The sequence below is a fragment of the Platalea leucorodia genome, assembly GCF_965183815.1.
Source record: "Platalea leucorodia genome assembly, chromosome: 4".
NCBI lineage: Eukaryota > Metazoa > Chordata > Aves > Pelecaniformes > Threskiornithidae > Platalea > Platalea leucorodia.
Window position 1 is genome coordinate 87,995,904 of NC_138826.1, and position 17,948 is coordinate 88,013,851.

The 17,948-nt window shown below is 37.4% G+C and overlaps 1 protein-coding gene across 7 annotated transcripts in view; it reads right to left on the reverse strand.

Annotated features, from left to right (window-relative positions):
* Window positions 1-5,893: 5,893 nt before the first annotated feature.
* The window catches only part of CNOT2 (CCR4-NOT transcription complex subunit 2), a 93,935-nt gene continuing 81,880 nt past the window's right edge, over window positions 5,894-17,948 (reverse strand). For all 7 annotated transcript variants that reach the window (XM_082310345.1, XM_082310343.1, XM_082310346.1 and 4 more), the window contains 5 exons: window positions 16,402-16,463; window positions 16,256-16,305; window positions 15,317-15,417; window positions 14,621-14,765; window positions 5,894-6,993 (listed from right to left, as the gene is read on the reverse strand). In XM_082310345.1, the coding sequence (XP_082166471.1) occupies window positions 6,907-6,993; window positions 14,621-14,765; window positions 15,317-15,417; window positions 16,256-16,305; window positions 16,402-16,463 (445 nt within the window). In that variant the 3' untranslated portion in view covers window positions 5,894-6,906. The remainder of the gene's footprint in view (window positions 6,994-14,620; window positions 14,766-15,316; window positions 15,418-16,255; window positions 16,306-16,401; window positions 16,464-17,948) is intronic.

The window sequence follows — 17,948 nt, forward strand, 5'->3', positions numbered from 1 at the left end:
CACAGCAGGGACAGACCCAGCCTCCGAGCTGTTCATCGTTATTTGAAGATAAGAGGTAAGCAAGATGATAGCCGTCAAAATATTTTAGGCAGGAATTGCTTTCAAAAGGAAGGTATTGACCTTTGAAAGGTCACCCTAAGAAGTGCTCTCATTGAAGCGGGTCTGCAGAAAGGCAGTCCATCCAAGAAAATACACTTATTTTGCAAATAAAGTTTGGTTATTACCCAGCATTTCCCACTATGGCAACACAAAAGAACAAGCTCTTCAGTGCCAAAGTACCATAAGCAATAGTTATACTTTTATTCCGTAGTCTTTATCATAGGCAATTAGGTAGAACAAAATGTGACAGTTTCAGAGCCAAGAGCTGAACTTGATACAGCAGAGAAGAAGGTACAGAAATAATAGAAGAATAAATATGGGAAATAGCACTTTCCTCTGGCCACCTTTTTCAATCACTTTCCCACTGCAAAATGCGACATCAAATTTTTAAAAATGAAGTTCATCCATAGGTTCTCCAAACGGACTATTGAGCAAGGTTTGGCAGGAAGGCTATTAAATATCCACACGGTGACATGAATATCAAAGGATGCAAATATTGCCTTGGTTGCACCGGCCCCCTACCACGCTGCCCTCAGGCCAGCTGCTCTCTAGTAGCCTTTCCTAATACCAAAAGGTTTCAGAAAAAGTACTCTGGCTCTTAGCGGGGGATTATTTTTATTTTTTTTTATTTTTATTTTTATTTTTTCTTAAACCTGCAGTGGGGTTTTTATACCAGAAAACGAACACATCTTGGTTAGTCCTTGGCTCTGTTCATCCGTGCCCATCAGTCAGGCTTTGCTGCCAGTGCTCGTGGTGACGGCAGTCTTTAATGGTGGGGCTTGCTGCGTAGTGCTTTCATAATATAAAAAAAATAAATTTTTGATCAGGTAGATTAGTTGCCTGCCACCTGAAGCCACCTTCCTGAGGAAAGCTCCAGCCCTGTTTTCCCAGTTAAGATGGCTGTGGCTTCTCATCTTTCTTACCTTCTGAACAGCTGGCGTTGCATCTCCCTGCGTTCGGTGCCCGGTTCAATTCCTCGCTGTCCCCTGTATATAAAGTGCCATCAGCTGAAAATTAAGGCAACAGCTCGCTGGGTAACACAGTAACCTTGAGATTTAGTCCTCCTGTGTGCATCCAACCCCTGCGTCCCTTGTGGGCTGAGGAGATGCTGAGGCTGTATTTTAACTAGGAACAGCGCTTAACATTTACCAGATAATCTCATCAGTTTTGAAGCTTTGCACAGATAACCTAGTCAGGGTTTCAAGTCTATTTGGATCAGTTAGAAGTGAAAAATGATCATTAATGCCCAGTTTGTAAGAGGGTAAAGCTGGGTACTAGGGGACCAGTCGTGAAGATTTTAGCTCTCCTGTCACCTGCTGAGGGCACGAGTTGGGACGCTGGCTCCATGCCAGGGCTGAGAAAGCCGGTGTAGAAAGTTAAATGTCTGTATGAAATTTTCAACAGTAGGAAAACGGGTTGCTACCTGCTTTTTTGGCCCTTCCTTGCCTCGTGACCGAGGGGCAGGCTTACCTGTGGCCAACCACCGATCACCCACCTGAAGGCAGCTCATACAGCCCATGGCAAGGATGCCTCCACCTCGGTCGTGTGCCTCGAGGCTGGAGGGGCCGCGGTGGGGCTCCGTCCCCACACACCCAGAGGGCCTGGCCGATGGGAATGGGCTCACGCGTCCCTGTTTCCTTGCAGAAGTCTAGCGGTGGTCCTCCTGACGTCGACCATGGAGCTGCCTCGCACCATCTTCCATGAAAGTGCCAGTAATGAGCTGCCTTTTCGAATAGCAAATGTATATATATGCAATAAGAAAATGCCTTTTTGAAACCAATGCTGTGATGCCCACCAGAAAGCAAATTGGCCTTCAAAGGGAGGGAGATCCCAGCTCGCTGGCAGAAGCACAACTAGGGGCAGGGGAACAACCAAAACAGCCCTTTTGTCCAAAAGAAGAGCTGTAGAAAAAGCTGAAGAGTTTCCACAGAATTTCGTCCGTGTCTGCATCAGACAGAGCAGCTCTGGGATGCCTGCCTTCCCTTCGCTCCTCATCAGGTCTGGTCTGCGGGCAATGCAGGATGGTGCAATCGTGAAAACTGGCTACTTCACCGGCTTGCTTGTCTGTTAAACCAGAGGGAGTTCAAAGAAGCGGTTTTGCAGAAAATTATTTTGGCAGCTTCAGCAGGAAAATTCTGATGTACGCTCACGTCCAATATTGGCATGTTAATATTGACAAGGGAATATGAAATGGAAACGATAAACTGAAGTCGAGGAAAATAATATGCAAGCTCGGTTAACACTGCTAATTCTGAAGTGGGTTGAATCAGTAATATTCAAAACTATTGTTCGATGTGCTTTAACGTTACTTTCAAAAACATAAAGTTGAACTCCAACAGTAAAGTGGTTTTGAGAGGTAAACCTACTGAAGTAATTCAAACCACAATTTCAAAATAAGTCCTCCAGCTGCATTTGCTCTGGTCTTTTAAATGTACTAGAAGCTTTCCGATTTGTGGAAATGAGAGCACGCAGGCTTATCACAGAAGAGAAATGAAAACAGCTACACCATTTTAATTCTCATGCTATATGAAAATAAAAGCATCAGTTGTCAATCCAGACTCACCGCTTAGCCCAACCTGCATTCTTTACCAGAATTCAACTTCTACTAGCATAACTTTGAAGCAGCGGCAAATTTTGAGGAACAGGATGAAAGGGTATGGTATTTGAAAAACTAAGCACACACAGAAATTTTGCTTTAATAGCAGCAATTGTTATATTTAGGATCTTAAATCAAAAGCACTGTTTAGCTGCCTCGTGCTTAGGATGACAACTGCGCTTTTAGAAGCTCTTCTTGAGCGTAACAGACAGCAATCAAATTTTCTTTTTTGTTTCAGTCAACATCCAGCCATGGAAGTACTTTCAATCAGAAGTTATGGGAACTAATGGAAAAAAAAAAATTGTCTTCCTTTTAGGTGACAAGTATCTTTAAAACAACATTATTTAAAAACTGAACACCCTTCTTCAATAGGCATGGCCACCTAGGAGCCATGCAGGACCGAGCTGACTGCCCCATAGACCTCTGTGCCTTCCAGCACTGCTTAGGTCGTGCCAAAGAGAGTTTCTGGTCTCTTTACGGTCAACGGAAAGAGTCCCTCAGCACTCTGCAGACAATTCCACATCTGACTACAACACCCAAGTTCTTATTTTGGGTACATTCTCAGTATTTTTCATGGAAACTTTAAAATGGAAACAGAAAAGTACAAAAAATACCGGCTTAGGGATAGAGAGGGCTTCAGACACGACAAGCAGCAAAGCGATACGGTTATACATCGTTGTACCGTAGGGATGTCGCGTCCGTGGAAGAGCAGTGTGGTCAGCCACGAACGCTGACCCACACGCAGCGACACGTTAACGCCGGTCAGCCACGTGCAAAATAGTTTCACCCGTGCGAGTACCCGCAGGCTTCCCGGGGTTACTCGGGGCTTCAGTCGAGCCCACAAAGGTTCTCATGCGCTTAAGTACTTGTGGCACCAGGTACTAAGGCAGAGGAGATTGAATCCTGGGTGGTTTTTTGTTTGTTCGTTTTCCAGCACCGAGATGGAGTGTCCTTACCTCCTTCCTCCATGACTCCCTGGCACCCCCGATTTCCCCACAAGCAGGGCGGTTGGGGTAATAACTGTTAAAATAACAACTGCAAGTGTTTTCTGCAGTACTAAGGATAATCAAGCAGGTGAAACTCATTTTAACCCTGGAAATTCAGGGTAGTGGATTTCCAGAGAAACTGGAGCTAACTACTCAATAAAGATTTATAAACATTATGCAATAAGGAGCGATGAATATGACCGTGTGTTACACAGGCCAGAAATAGGAATACTTCTACTTGTTTCCAGGAACACCAGGTTTACTACTCAGAACTTACCTTGCACATTGTTGTACAATGCTCTAATTACAGAGAAAAAAACCTCCTCAAATACATGTATTTTTAAAATAGCATTCTAGTCTCTCCCCTTATTCATAGTGTTAGTGGAATGTAAAAACATATTAAATAAGCCTCAGACCTTAATTGTCAGTGTTAAAAAATCTCTAGGTCAATTCAGTTGCCAATTTGCCACGTGTCAGTACATAAATGAGGGCTAAGGTTTTCTTCCTTTCAGAAAAAAGGCAGTATGGGTTTGTTGTTTTTTTTTTTTTTTTTTCAACTTTTTAAATTAATGTGGTATCAGCTAAAAAGCATTTCCAATTTTACACCTTGTTTTCCGTTTAAACCTGTTTCTCCTGCTTCAACCCAGTGTGTAACATGAGATCAAGTCACAGCTTTTGAAGTCTCCATATACGCTTATTTAGTCAACAAATGAGAGCCAGACTCTTCTTCGCCTTGGAAGAAGCAAAGCACCAGTTCCTTGCTCACAGGTGCGAAGTTTGCTAAAATCAAGCATCTCGCATTTTTGAAGTATCAGGCAATTGGATACAACTGTATCATCAAAGCAACTTTTTGGAGAACTTAGGTTCCCAATTTCAGCTTAATTGTCTTTAAAGTACCATAGGTATTTAGTACTAAAGACCATTTTTAATGTAACTTATCTTGCTCCCTTTACCATATGTTGTTCATTTCCATGAGATTGGCTAGGCAGATGAAAAATGACATTAAAAAAACCCAAGCCCATATAATAAGAAATAATCACATTTGATTTGAAGATGTAAACATGTAAAAAAAAAAAAAAAGCATCAGAGATCAAAGCAGACCTCTGACACTAAAAAATGTACATGCTAGTGTGGAGTGAGCAAGATGCTTTTGGAAAATTATCCTTTCTAAAATTTATAAATTTATGTTTGAATAGTCAAATATATGTTTGTATCTGCTCTGATTTGAGATAAAGAAAAAGCCACCATCTTTTTCAGCTGTGTCAGTCATTACCTGGACTATAACCATCCTCTTCTTTCAATTTGACAAAGCAGTTTGCTTTAATAATAAAAAACTATAATCAATAGGCTTATATTTTTATGTCTATCATCTTAAAATAGATATAAAAAACGTAGAATTTAAAATTGCTATACACCTGATACAGAACCACAGCAATGCCATTAATGGTCCAATTTCCAAGCATAATTGAATACATCCCAACAAGTTGGTTTTGCGCTACATAGAAAAACAGGTTAAAAGCCCACGATTCACTGACATGTGTTTTGCTGTCTTTTCTTGCTTTGGTAATTTCAGATATTTTGAAATGGTTTGCATCACCAGAGGCAACTCAGTGAGAAGTGGCAGTCACATCAAGAAAAAGGAAACTATCCAAACGGCTCAGGTTTTTCTTCCTCTGCTCTAGAGAACAGTTACAGTTTTCAGAACCAGTGTGTATTCATGTTTGTTTGCATCTGGAAGTTCAAGTAGTAGTGATCATCAAATGAAACGTATTTCTGTTTTAAGTGGGAAAACACCAAACCTGGAACTAAGCTATGATCAGTTCTAAACCAAGCTTCTTCCAAGCGTTCCTTCTGTGATGAATTCTTGAAGCGTCTTTCTATCATTTGAAGTGTTACCCACCCACCTTTCTAAAAATGATTTGCTATTTGCTACTATAGAGAGGGGATCTGAAACCAAGGTTAACCAAACTTTTCGGCTGTGGAAACTTTACTGTGGAAAAGAATATAAAACTCTCTCATAAATTTACTTGTCAGCAGCAAAAAGACTCTTCAAGTGTCTTAACCACTGTACAGCTCGATAGTTTTAATACTTCAACTTTTTCTTTTTTTTCCATTTTTCATTGTTGAAGAAATAATTTCACAATCTCAAATCAAAGTCAACACTGCAGTGAGGAGAGCTTTTCTACTTTATTACAAAGAGAAGAAGCCTTTATGTGGTCAGAAAATACAAGATTGATCTTTTTTTTTTTTTTTCTCTTCCTATGAAACGCTGCTGTTCAAACAGCCAGAGTGAATTGTCTCAGTTCACTTCTTTAAGTCCCATCACATTCACTTGGGTATGGATGTCCTTGGCTGCTGAAAATCTGGCCCTTTAGTGCACAGGGCGACAAAGTAGTCCCCTGACCAGCAGTTCCAGAATGTCCCGTTTTCATATATTGCATCCATGCACACCTCCTAAAAATGAGGTACAGCAGGGCAAACATTTTCCAAAATAGATGTCATATATATAATATATACACATTCGTACATACATACCTTTATTCATGTGATGTCCAAAAATTTAAAAAAAATGTACACATTTATTACAAAATCGTAACAAAGACTGGACAGTGTTTTGCTCATTCTGGAAAGATGAAGCTCAGTAATACACAACTCTGGAAACTAACCAGAGACTGTGGCAATATCTTTCTTCTAAACAGTCAGATATTCTTGCATTAAGCTTGGCGAAAACTGCCTTTCAAAAACAGAAGGGGAAGTAAAATGAAGGAAGCAAACCTTGCTCATCTTTCCAAATGAAATACGAGAAGGATCTTCACATAAAAATGCACAAACATTTTTTATTACCAATAGTGCTACAATGAACAATGCAAATTTTGTTGTCTAATTTTTTGTCTTTTTTCTTTTTTTTTGTTTTTACATTTTGGAAAACTAAGTGGTAAACTTTTGTCAGTGTACTCGCTTGTCTTTACAGACCCAAGCTTGTCTGCTGGCAAAAAATAAAACAAAACAAAAATTCAGACCCTGCTCAAACTAAAGAAAAACAATTACAAATTTAGTTGTTGGGCAGCACATAATTAGTAAGGCAGGACCTCAAATGGTGACCCTTCGCATGAGCCAATTGCCAGATCCTCAAGGAATTAAAACCAGGATGCCTGAGCCACATCAGTTCTGCAGTTATGTTGAGTATTGTGCTGAGACAGCCATACCCCAAGAAAAGGGAAGTCTTTAGAAGGCTTGCTGAGCAGGGTTGTAGTTGAAGGTTGATGGCAGATGAGGCCTTTCTTCTAATTTGTCATATTCCAGATGGAACTCCTACAATTAAAATAAAATAAAAAAAAAAAAAGACAAAACCAAATAAAACAACATATCATTTACCTGTTGAAAAACATTCGTTCTACCAGCCATACCTGAAAAGCACAAATATGGAAGAAATCAAGTCCTCACTTATCTCAAGGCAGAAACACGTGATTTCGCTCTCTGGGATTCTATATTTTAATTAGGAAAAAGTCAATATCCCAAGCCATTACACCTGCAACATGTAGGCTCTCCTACTCTTCTTAATGTTACATTACTCTCAGAACCCTAGTTACGATCTCAATTTTATGTATATATATATACACACACATAAAACACAAATATACAATCATGGCATGAACTGAATTATGAATAAAAGCTTCTGTCTTTCCACAGTTCAGATGTACAGAGGCTTATTTTGGATGACCTGAAGTTCTGGGATATTTTGCACCATACTACCAGACCCAACTGTAAGTTAAACTAGCCAGGTTTCTCCTTCTTAGTACAAAACCGGGAAACATTATCTAAAATGCTAGAGACAAACCACTGAAACATACTTAAGCCAGAATTTAACAAAATATTCTACCACATTTCATACTCAGATTTAAGCTTCACTCACCCAACCCTCCTGTACATCCTGAGCTCCTTGCTCCTATATCACGCTTTGCCAACATCTTTCATGACAAATTCTCCTGGTGTTTTATCAACAACCACATGAAATAAAAATCTTTGCCCAGGTACTCGGATGCCACTCAAGCTACTGGTTCATAAATAAGCAGCTCAATCACCAGCACAAATCACCTGACTTTTGTTTGAGGGTGTCTGGTTTGCACAATTGTAAAACATTTCCAGTAGGAATTCTTATTCTGACTACAGCAGCTACTACAAAATCAGACTGTAACCACTCCTGATGTCTAAATGCATCCTGATTATTACACTGAAAAAAGCAGCTTCCTTCCCCGTCACCTTAATTCGTGCACACCACCCTAATTAGTGCACTTCGCCATTTAGTGCTTGCTACTTCGTTCATGCAAAAATGTATAAGGACTTACTTAAATCTTATATTTTCCAGATCTTCTCAGCAGTTTAACTGCGTCTCATCCCCATTTTATCTTCATTCAAGAAATAAGAGTAAGCGGAAGTTTCAGAATTGTTTTTTAAGGGTACTTTTTGGTAGTTCAACAACAGCTACCTTGGACACGCACAGTAATTTATTTTGCCTAACTCAGTCGAGAGCCTCAGCAGAACATCATCTGTATCTGCAGAGCAAACTTACTCCGCTATTTTTACATACAGATGAAAACACTAAGAGTAGTGAATAGATTATTTTAGAACACTCCCTGAAGTGATTAAATAGTGTAATATTTCAGTTTTTACAGGTAGACAAACTAAATCAAAGACCAGAAATAAAATCTAGGAAATCCAACTCTCAGACTTCTTTAAGGCAAAACAAGGTCCATCTAGCACAGAAAGAACATTCAGCACGGTAAGGAAACAAAGTGGGGGAAAATGTTAAGCATTCAAGAAGCCTGTACTCCCCAGAGAATACTGTCCCTAAAGCTGGAAAATCCTAGCAAAACCTAGGTGAGGTTACAGTCATCCACACTGAAGTGCTGTACATCTGCTTCATTTCTGGTTCCCCGCTCTCTACTCCAACCAAGGGTTTTTTTAGTTGGTTGGTTTGTTGTTTGTTGGTTTGGTTTTGGTTTTTTTTTTATTTTGGGGGTGGGTTTGTTTGTTTTGTTTGTTTGGGCTTTTTTAGGCTATACATATAAGTCAATTGCTTTTGGCATTCCTAATTAACACAGCATGCCAGCTGGTGTATGTTCTCTTTTTGCACAGATACATACACAAGTGCTGATACTGAAGAGGTGCCTGCTCCCTCTCTTTGTCAGAAGCAAGATCAAGGTGTACAAGTCTATGTGGGTATTTTGGTGTCAAAAGCTGGTTTAGGTTGGGTGGATCTTCAGTAATTCTGAAGTCATTTTATAATAGAAAAAAAAAAACCAGTCAAACTTCTCTCCCACATTCATGGCTTTCAAAGTTTCCAATTTGCACATAATCATGGAAGCGTCTGCAGATTACTATCAATCTATGGTCACCTGTTGGGGAATTGCTTCTTTAACAAAATTGTAAACAAAGAGAAGGGTTAATAACAAAAGCTTCAATCAGCTGCCTGAACCTCCACACGCTCTGAAATGCCTTCAAAATTACCCATGGAAAATGGCTACTTAAACTGCTAAGACAGCACCAGTAGTCTAAAAAGGGTTTTCCAGACTTAAGGTGGTTGCGTCCCTCCATTGGCAGCAGTAGTTGCGAGCAAGGTGTGTGTCTGAAAGAAACACTCAGGAACTTGAGCAGTCCTTTGTGTGCCACAAATTGGAAGCTCCTCATTTAGAAGAAGGAATATGATTCCCTACCAAAGTTTCTTTAGAAGTACATGAATTGATACTTCAAATTGTCCTCGATTTTTAAAATAAACAGGCTTAAAACAGCCTTTTTGATTTGCATCCCCGTGTTGGCAATGCTCAAGTCCAATGCCCATTAGTGTACAAGAGCACCTAAAGTTATATCTGACAATACCAAAAAAAGAACTCATTGACCAAATATTTTTGAAAACTACAAGGCAATTATTTATTACATATAGAAAAATACTTGTATTACAGGTATACTTTATGCTTTTGCTTTTGATTCCAGGGGCCACTGTGGCTTAGGATGTGAACAGTAGCACTGATATTTTTTAATATAAACAGATACAAATAAAATGTAAAAATGCCATTTATCCATTGACAAACATCTGTTAAATTGTTTTATTTTCCACATGGAAGTAATTATTAAAAATTAAATACCTTTTACTAACCACGAATAATGAATACTAAATGTGTGTCAAAACACACAGCACATGTACGACACTAAATAAATTGTTCTACACAAAGAAATCAATCACTTCTTGTGTCATCCTGAAAACTTGTTTTGATGGTAAAGTTACATCAGCCTGCACATGTACAAACAATAGTAGGTAAGAATACTAAAGCTAGAAGAGAATTGCTTAAGGTGATCCATAGCATTAATAGACGAAACAAAACAAAAAGTTAGCTGAATAGGAAGTGTCCTGAGGACAAAATATTCTGGATTGTGTAAGTCCACCAAAGGAGATGGTAGAAAACCCATGGCTAGCTCAAAAATTCCAAACGGGACCGAGAAAGCAACATTTATACTGGCTTAAAGATGGATGCAAAGATCCAAACTTAATTTAGGGGCTGAATGAAAATGCTATGGCACATCTCTATTCAAAGTACATATTTAACTTTCTAGCAATCATAAAAGTATTTCAATTAATATTGATCTTAAAAGGATAGGGAGTAATTAAATATAGGCAGCAATCCTTACAAGCAAATAAACACTTGGAAATTTAACCTTCTCTCCCGTAAAGAATTCCACTAAAGAATCACAGTAAAAGGGTTTTATAATCTTGTTCCTTAAACGGGATTAATTCTCCTTACTTTTCAAAGGAGAAATTCCAGACAGTTTACTTTAAATCAGGATTTCAGTAAAAGTGCAATTGTAGAAGGCATTTTTGGTCCCATAGCCACTTCCCTTCCTCTCTCATTTGTCTCTCTCTCGTGTCTCCTCAACAGTAGCAAACTATATAGCCAAATCCTCAGTGAAAAATCAAAGTGTCTTTAACCATACTGTACTTTCCACATGCCCTAGGATGAAAAACCGTATATACAGACATATCTGTAATCAGCATTTTCCTGCATTTTGTTTTGCATTTAAGGTGAATTTGAAGTTTATTGTCATTCATATTTTTTTACTATCTACTACCACGTATCAACATAGAATTTATTTGATTTTTATTTCCTAACAGTTTAGAAATTGTCTCATTACTCAGCTGTTTTGCTGCACTTCCTTCTTTGGTCTTTTATCTATTAGGAATATAAAAATAGAGCCTACAGCTTAAAAACATATTATTTCATGTTTTCTTGAGAGAAGTTATTCAGTCTACTTTACTGGGCTTTGTTAAAACCAGTCTAGGACACTATCAAAAAAATCTGTTAAACCATGTCTGGTTTATGTTTTTTACAACCTTAGTCTTAAGATTTAGTAATATTATCCAAAGTAAACAGTTATATTTCACTGTATCTATGGTAATGCAGTATAATTTAAAATAGCTACAATAAATACATAAGCTCATAATGCGTAATGCACCATGTCTGCAAAGCACAACACATTAAAATATGTGCTACCCTATATTTGAGCATATGCACTAGAACAACAGACAAATTTATAAAGCACCTTGAAAAACAATTGAATTTGCACATACAAGAGACAGTAATTTACCAGAAATAATTCTTATCTGACTGCTTCAAAAAAGGACTAATGAAACCGTTAAGCAGCAACTACTGTTGTGGCCTTCTAATGAAGTGATATTCCCAGCATTCACGAATAATGTAGCAGTTATAGTAAGAGACTGCAATTTATCAGAATTCTTTCTTTTTTCCCCCAGCTTCTTATATTTTAATTTCCTGAAACATTAATTATACTTCTGCATCTGTTAGAAAAAATTACTTGGCCATACTTCTCTGTGCATTCAAAGCAACATGGAGTTATCAAATACTGCCATTCTTGTTATGGTAAGTCTACGTTAGTCTTCCTCCAAGGAAATGTCAATTCCAGAAATTAATATCAGTGGCAACAACATTACCATACAATGCCAAGATCACACCTGACATACATCTAAGTTCTTATTTATTTATCATAGATAGAAACGTCACAGAATTATTTCTAGCAAGTGATTCCTTTTCCATGTAACACAATAGCAATTTTTCCCCAAATCCTTCTCTAGCTTCCTGTGGTCAATACTCAACTTGCCTGCTGTATTTTGCACCAAACTAAAATGAAATTAAAATTTCAAAATAATATTCCAATTCCCATTTTTACATTAAGAAATACACAAGCCTAAAAGAAAGGATAATATCTCTTCCTATGGACACTGCGGGGGGTGGGGAGGAACCATGTTCCTTGTTAGCTTACCACTGCAGGTGCAAAACTTTAGAAAATATTATCCCTCTCTTTACTAGCTACCAATTGCTTCTTAATGCTGGGGGAATTATTTTCAGTGTGTGAAGTAAAGAGAAGAGAATTTGTGTAGATCTCGGGCAAAATAATTTGGAGAACAGTAGCGATTCATCTCTCTCTCTCACCACAGCATCTCCAGGAACGCCTACCAGGTGAAGCCAGCTCTACTCTTTAAGAGAGGAGGGATGTAGTGGGCTAATTAACAACTCAAGCACTGGATGCTGAATTTAAGGACAGCACTCAGGACTCCAAAGAGAGAAAATACTGTCTTCAAAAGTAATGCTTAAGCATGAAGTAGCAGCTTCACACATTTACTACAGGTCGAAAAAGAAGAGACACTAAAGAGGTTACTAGATCTTATACAATGGGCGCGACTACCTCCTAGTAAAAGAAACGTTGTGTGTAAAAACTCAACCTGATCCATCAATATATGAATCTGTATGAGGCTCTTATTGCTCATAAATAAACGGAACATATTCAGCTGACTCCAAAGAAGAAATCTATCCTTTCAAAAGGTAGTTACTTCCCCTCTGATGATCTTACATCATAATAAAATAGCTTTAAACAGCATCTTGGGAAACCTAAGAAAGTACACCAAGCAGCAAATAAATAATTCAAGTAGAAATTAAAACTTTCCTTTTGTTTGGGTTTTCTTTTGAGTAGAGTGATGCTTTTGCTTAAAAGTTCTGGCACATATGAAAAACCATACAAGTAGGATTTGCCATTAAAACCTTCAGTTGCAAAATCTTGGTTTTCTTACGGTCACAGGAAAGGCATCAGACACAACACGTCACACATGCAAATGGACTGAAGAGCCTCCCATATCATTTGGGGCAACTAAAACGTTAATTTCTGAGGGGAGCTTGCCCAGACTAAGCAAATTTATTGGGGGTTGGAGGGAAGAAAGGAAAAAGAGCATCATATCTAGTTAATCTCCAGATGATGGCAAACTTCAGTATACTGGCTAGGAGGAAATGTAATGGACTTAACAGAGGGGAGAACGCTGAACTCTCTTCTCTTTCCTTTAAAGCTGCTGTTTAAAAACGCATCAACAGACATGTAACTATTTAATGCAATATTTCATAATCTCCAAGTGTATAGATGCAACTCGCTCACAGAAATGAAATGCCTTTTCAGCAAACAATTCATAAGTTAGGCTCCAGGTGAAAAGATTTCTGATTAAATGAAATGCCTAAGCACGTGGAACCACAAAACATAGTTCCAACATGCTGGAATCACATCTGTTGAGTTCAAGGCTTCAAGATTAATCTGGTCTGTTAAGAGTTTTTTAGAGAAAAGCAAGAGTGTGATACCGTATCTACAGAAGTTCTGACATGGAAGTTTTATGTTTGCTCTTCCATCAACGAATCCAACATGTCGGTTAAAACTTGAAGAAAAATCATGCCACATCCATAAAATCTCATATAAGCAAACTTAAGTGGGGAATGAGATTCTTGACAATCTATTTAACTACGACTGTATGTAGGTGTAATGGTTGTATGTATATTGTGAATTTATCTTTTTTTCAGCTCCAGCTGAAGCTGAATGCATCACCTTGTAGGGCAGGCTATTTTCAAAAGAGCACACCTCTTGCCAGGTTAGTGAATGTTAGCACTCCTGATTTCTCAAATAGCATTTTGGCACATATCTGCATTAGAAAAATCTTTGCTTTAGTGGAGAAGAGAAATCTCAGAAATCGGGATCCAGCAAGGAAAAGGCATTGTACAAGATGATCTTAAAAGCTGGAGTTGGAAGTTGGAAGATACTGAAAATTAATTATCTTTGGGGGAAGGTGGAGAAAATGAAGCACAATTCTATGAATTTCTTCAGCTAACAAGTAAATGGTGAACATTACTGACAGTATTCACAGACAGAAAGGAACAAAAAGATCATCAGAAGTGGGAAGGGAGAAGACTGTAGCTTTCAGATTCTTTTTTAATGCCTCTGGCCTAGAATACAGAAAACAAGCACCATGAAAATATGCCTCCACCCTAAAAGAAGTGATTTATTTCTAAGTACTCTGATGTTCAAACAACAGAGCACAAAAGTCCTGCAGTATGCTCAAGAAGGGACAGTATATGGGAAAAAACAAACAAACACCACAAAAAAACCCCCCAAATGAAAACAAAAAAGCCAACCCCCCCAAAAACACCCCTCCCTACCTATTTTTTAATTCCAAAGTGAGACGTGGTAGCTCCCTATTGAATTTTCGAAAGCAAAATAATAAAATATTTGCAAGCACAATTTCTGAAGTGCCAAATAATGCTTTTCATTCTATAATTCTGTACTTGAAAAAAGCTTTCTATCTAAACAAAACTCTGAGTTCTACATCCTTATACCTCCCAAAAAACACAGCAAATAGACATCTCCTCCTTTTCCACAAACAAGCCAGTGTTTTAGGCAATCTCTATTCCCTCACACATCAGAAACTAAGATAATGAACTTAAACAACAGGAGGTTAAAAAGTTTGAGATTTTTGGGGAGGAGGTTGGGTTTTACTTTTCTGCTTTTAAAAATACACGGTTGACAGACTTAAAAAATCTGCACAAGGGAAAAGAGATACCTTAGCTACTTTCCTCCAGTTAAGACAGTCAAAGAAGTAATATGTTCCCCTCTCGTACGTATTGGTTTTCATTGTTGGCTCCATGCCGGGTGCCCTGGTGATCCATACTCGTTCTTCTTTGTGGTATCTCCAATCCCGGTTAAATCTTTCATTTTTAATAGGAAGGAAAGATAATTTTTATTGTTAGTTATCTGAATTTGACTCATAAAATAGAAATTTAAGGGTTTTGATCAAAACTATACAATGCATTCAAAACCAAAACAAAATTTCTAAGACGTCATTATACCTGCGATCTCATACCTCTTCCATACAATTATTACACCTCAAACTAATCACATGAAACTTTACGAAGTCTGGTAGGTTCAAACAACAAATTATTTTTATGATTATTTACTGTTTTTCGTTTTGCTGAAGGTAAGTTAGATGTTTAATGATGACTGGCACTTGCCACTTTTTCACAGTGCTTCATAATAACGCAAAATTTATGAGACAGACTCTTGATTTCCGCTATATGAATGAAAAAAAAGTACAAAATGGAACCAAGGTTGGAGGAGGTATTTAAAAAAAGGTTTCCAGCTTTAGATTGACTAAGCTTCTGTTTTCAGTGTCTAACTTGTTGGGGTTTTTTTTACATCTACTACTTCATTACTGCAATAGATTAAATCACATAAGACTGACAAAATAGTTTGAACGTACAGCTCTACTGCTGCTAATAGCTGTAATACATCTCCTCCATTCATGTAATAGAGATAAAACAGGAGATCTTCTCCATATCGGCCAAGTTTTATTGCAGCCAGCTGCAAAAGATTGAAGAAAATGAGGATGAAAAATCACAATAGATAAATGTTTTAAGACATACTATCCCACTTAAATAACACAAGGACACATCCAGAACGTGCTTCCATCCTAAGTGTGTTGCAAATGATACTCTAATATAACAAGAGTAATAGTTATTAGAACAATCATTTTTCTTCACTTCTAGTTAACCTTTCCAACTTAAAAGATACAACAGAAAAATAAACAGAAGTAATGAATCAGCAAGACAGAATTTTCTCCCTGCACCTGTGTATCCTCATCTTATTTTTTTTAAATTTAAAAAAAAAAAAAAATCTACATGTATTTGCTCACTTCACACTCCATTAAGTAACATTACTACAACTTCTTACAACATTTCTCAGTGATCCCTCTTACAGAACTACAATAGTTGAAAGAAAATACATCTAAGAAAAAAATCCCTATTCATGTAGATATGGAAAGCAACAGATAAATGTGAGAATATCTGAAACTGCAATTCTGAGCTTATCTCAAGAAGAAATATCTCAATTTAATATGACATTTGAATATTACAGTATATGGATTATAACAAAATTCTGCTTTGCATGAAGGGCATAGTCTTAAAAACATAATGTGTTCTTCAGCTAACCATGCCCATTCTCAGTTTTGTCTCCTCTTTCTTTTTTAAGGTGAATGGGTGCATGATGTGTCCAATTAGCCAGTTAATGCATCACTGTTCCTAAAAAGATTGAGGACATCCATAAAATGCACTGATTTTGAACATTACCTATCTGAAAGAAAATTTAGAGAATTACTGATAAAAAACTACCAAAAAATAAGCACACACACACACGTACTCACCTTATCCCTAATGTGAATGTTAGTTAAGTATTCAGATGGAACATGGAAGTCTAAAAAAGAATCGGAATTGATGCAACTATTAAGACATGTAAATGAATATAATTTGCAAATATTAATATTGAATTAAATAGTTACTTCTCTCTTACCTATGTCTTGAGGTCGACAAGGTGATGATGCCCAGGGTGATGCAAATTTGGGATAAAGATTTCTGAAGAAAAAGAAAAGCACAAATTTATCAAAATTAAAACCAACCAACCAAATAATCCCCACAATCAAGCTCGCACACCTAAAAACCATACCATGCAACCAAAACCACTACCTGGGGTGAGAAGGAAGGAGAAAAGGAAATTTCCAGACCACATTCCTAAAATAGTTACATTTATTCATTTTCTTTTTAATATGTGGAGTAAGATTGCGTTTAAACTGCCATAGGAATCTACAGAGCCAAGAAGGTGAGGAAAAGCCTATACTGGCAGATGTTATTTTTTTTTAAACTAACCAGTAAAGATTTTACTCTTGTTCTAAATTTCAGTGATGACAAATAAATTGAATCCCAGCACAACATAAGTTTATTATGATTTAATATTTTTCCTTTATGCAGATTTTGCTAACATATATTTAAAAAAAATGGAGCCATTAGTTTAGTAAAGAGAAAATGATGAACCTTCCAACTCTACTATGATGACTGACGTACTGAAGAATGAGTTTTCTAATTAACAGTTAAAGAAGAGAAAAAAAAGGACTGAGCAAAATGTACTTTTGGCAGGTAGCTACCGCCTGCTTTTAAATATCCATGATAGCATACTATTATGGCAAGTTTTGTAAATGAAACTTGAGTATGGTACATCCTATCAAATCCTTGCTTCCTTCCTGTCAAGAGCCTAATAATTACTATTTAAAAAAAAAAAAAAAAAAAAATCAGTAACCTACCAAATTACCTGAGCACAACCAACTCCCAGCTGAGCTATATGGGCCAAAACCTACACTGATCAAGTGGTGTCAATCTTACTCTAGGCTAGTTAATCTTACTGTTAGCAAACGATTATGCTTTAGAGCTTGAAGGAAGATTTCAGTGGCAAAATCTGCAGATGTTGAAAATAACTAAACCATTCCTTCTACTGAAAGCATGGATAGGCATTTCCCCAGAAGAGAAGCGTCCTGCAACTCCATCACCTCATGCGTGCCCTAGAGGTTTGGTTTCCTAGGGCAAGGAATCCAGGATTTTACAGACTCAGGACTGCACTTCTAAATGTAATAAAAACCGAAGAGTTTGTGCATAGTGTTCCCTCTATGACAAAAATAAAACTCTACTAATTTAACATTTTTCAAGGAGGTATTGGACAGCCTACAGTCTATTCGATGAATATTTAGGAAAGCTTCAGAACATGAACAAACAGCTACGTAATTGCTAAAGAATGAAATGTAGTAATGCCGTATTTTAAAATTTTTGTTTATAGAGAATTTTAAGTTATCCTAAGGAATTAGAAGCACATTTCCTAAAAAAGAAATACAGGACTGTACAAGCAATATATAATCATCCTTTCAACAACCAAAATAAATCTTAACCTACCTGCGCGGAAAATCTATATAAAACTAGGAGTTAGAAGGGTTAATTCAAACCATTAGGAGATACATAGAGAATTGTAAAATTTTGTTTCTAACAGTACTTATTGTACTAAGTGTTTAAGTCAGA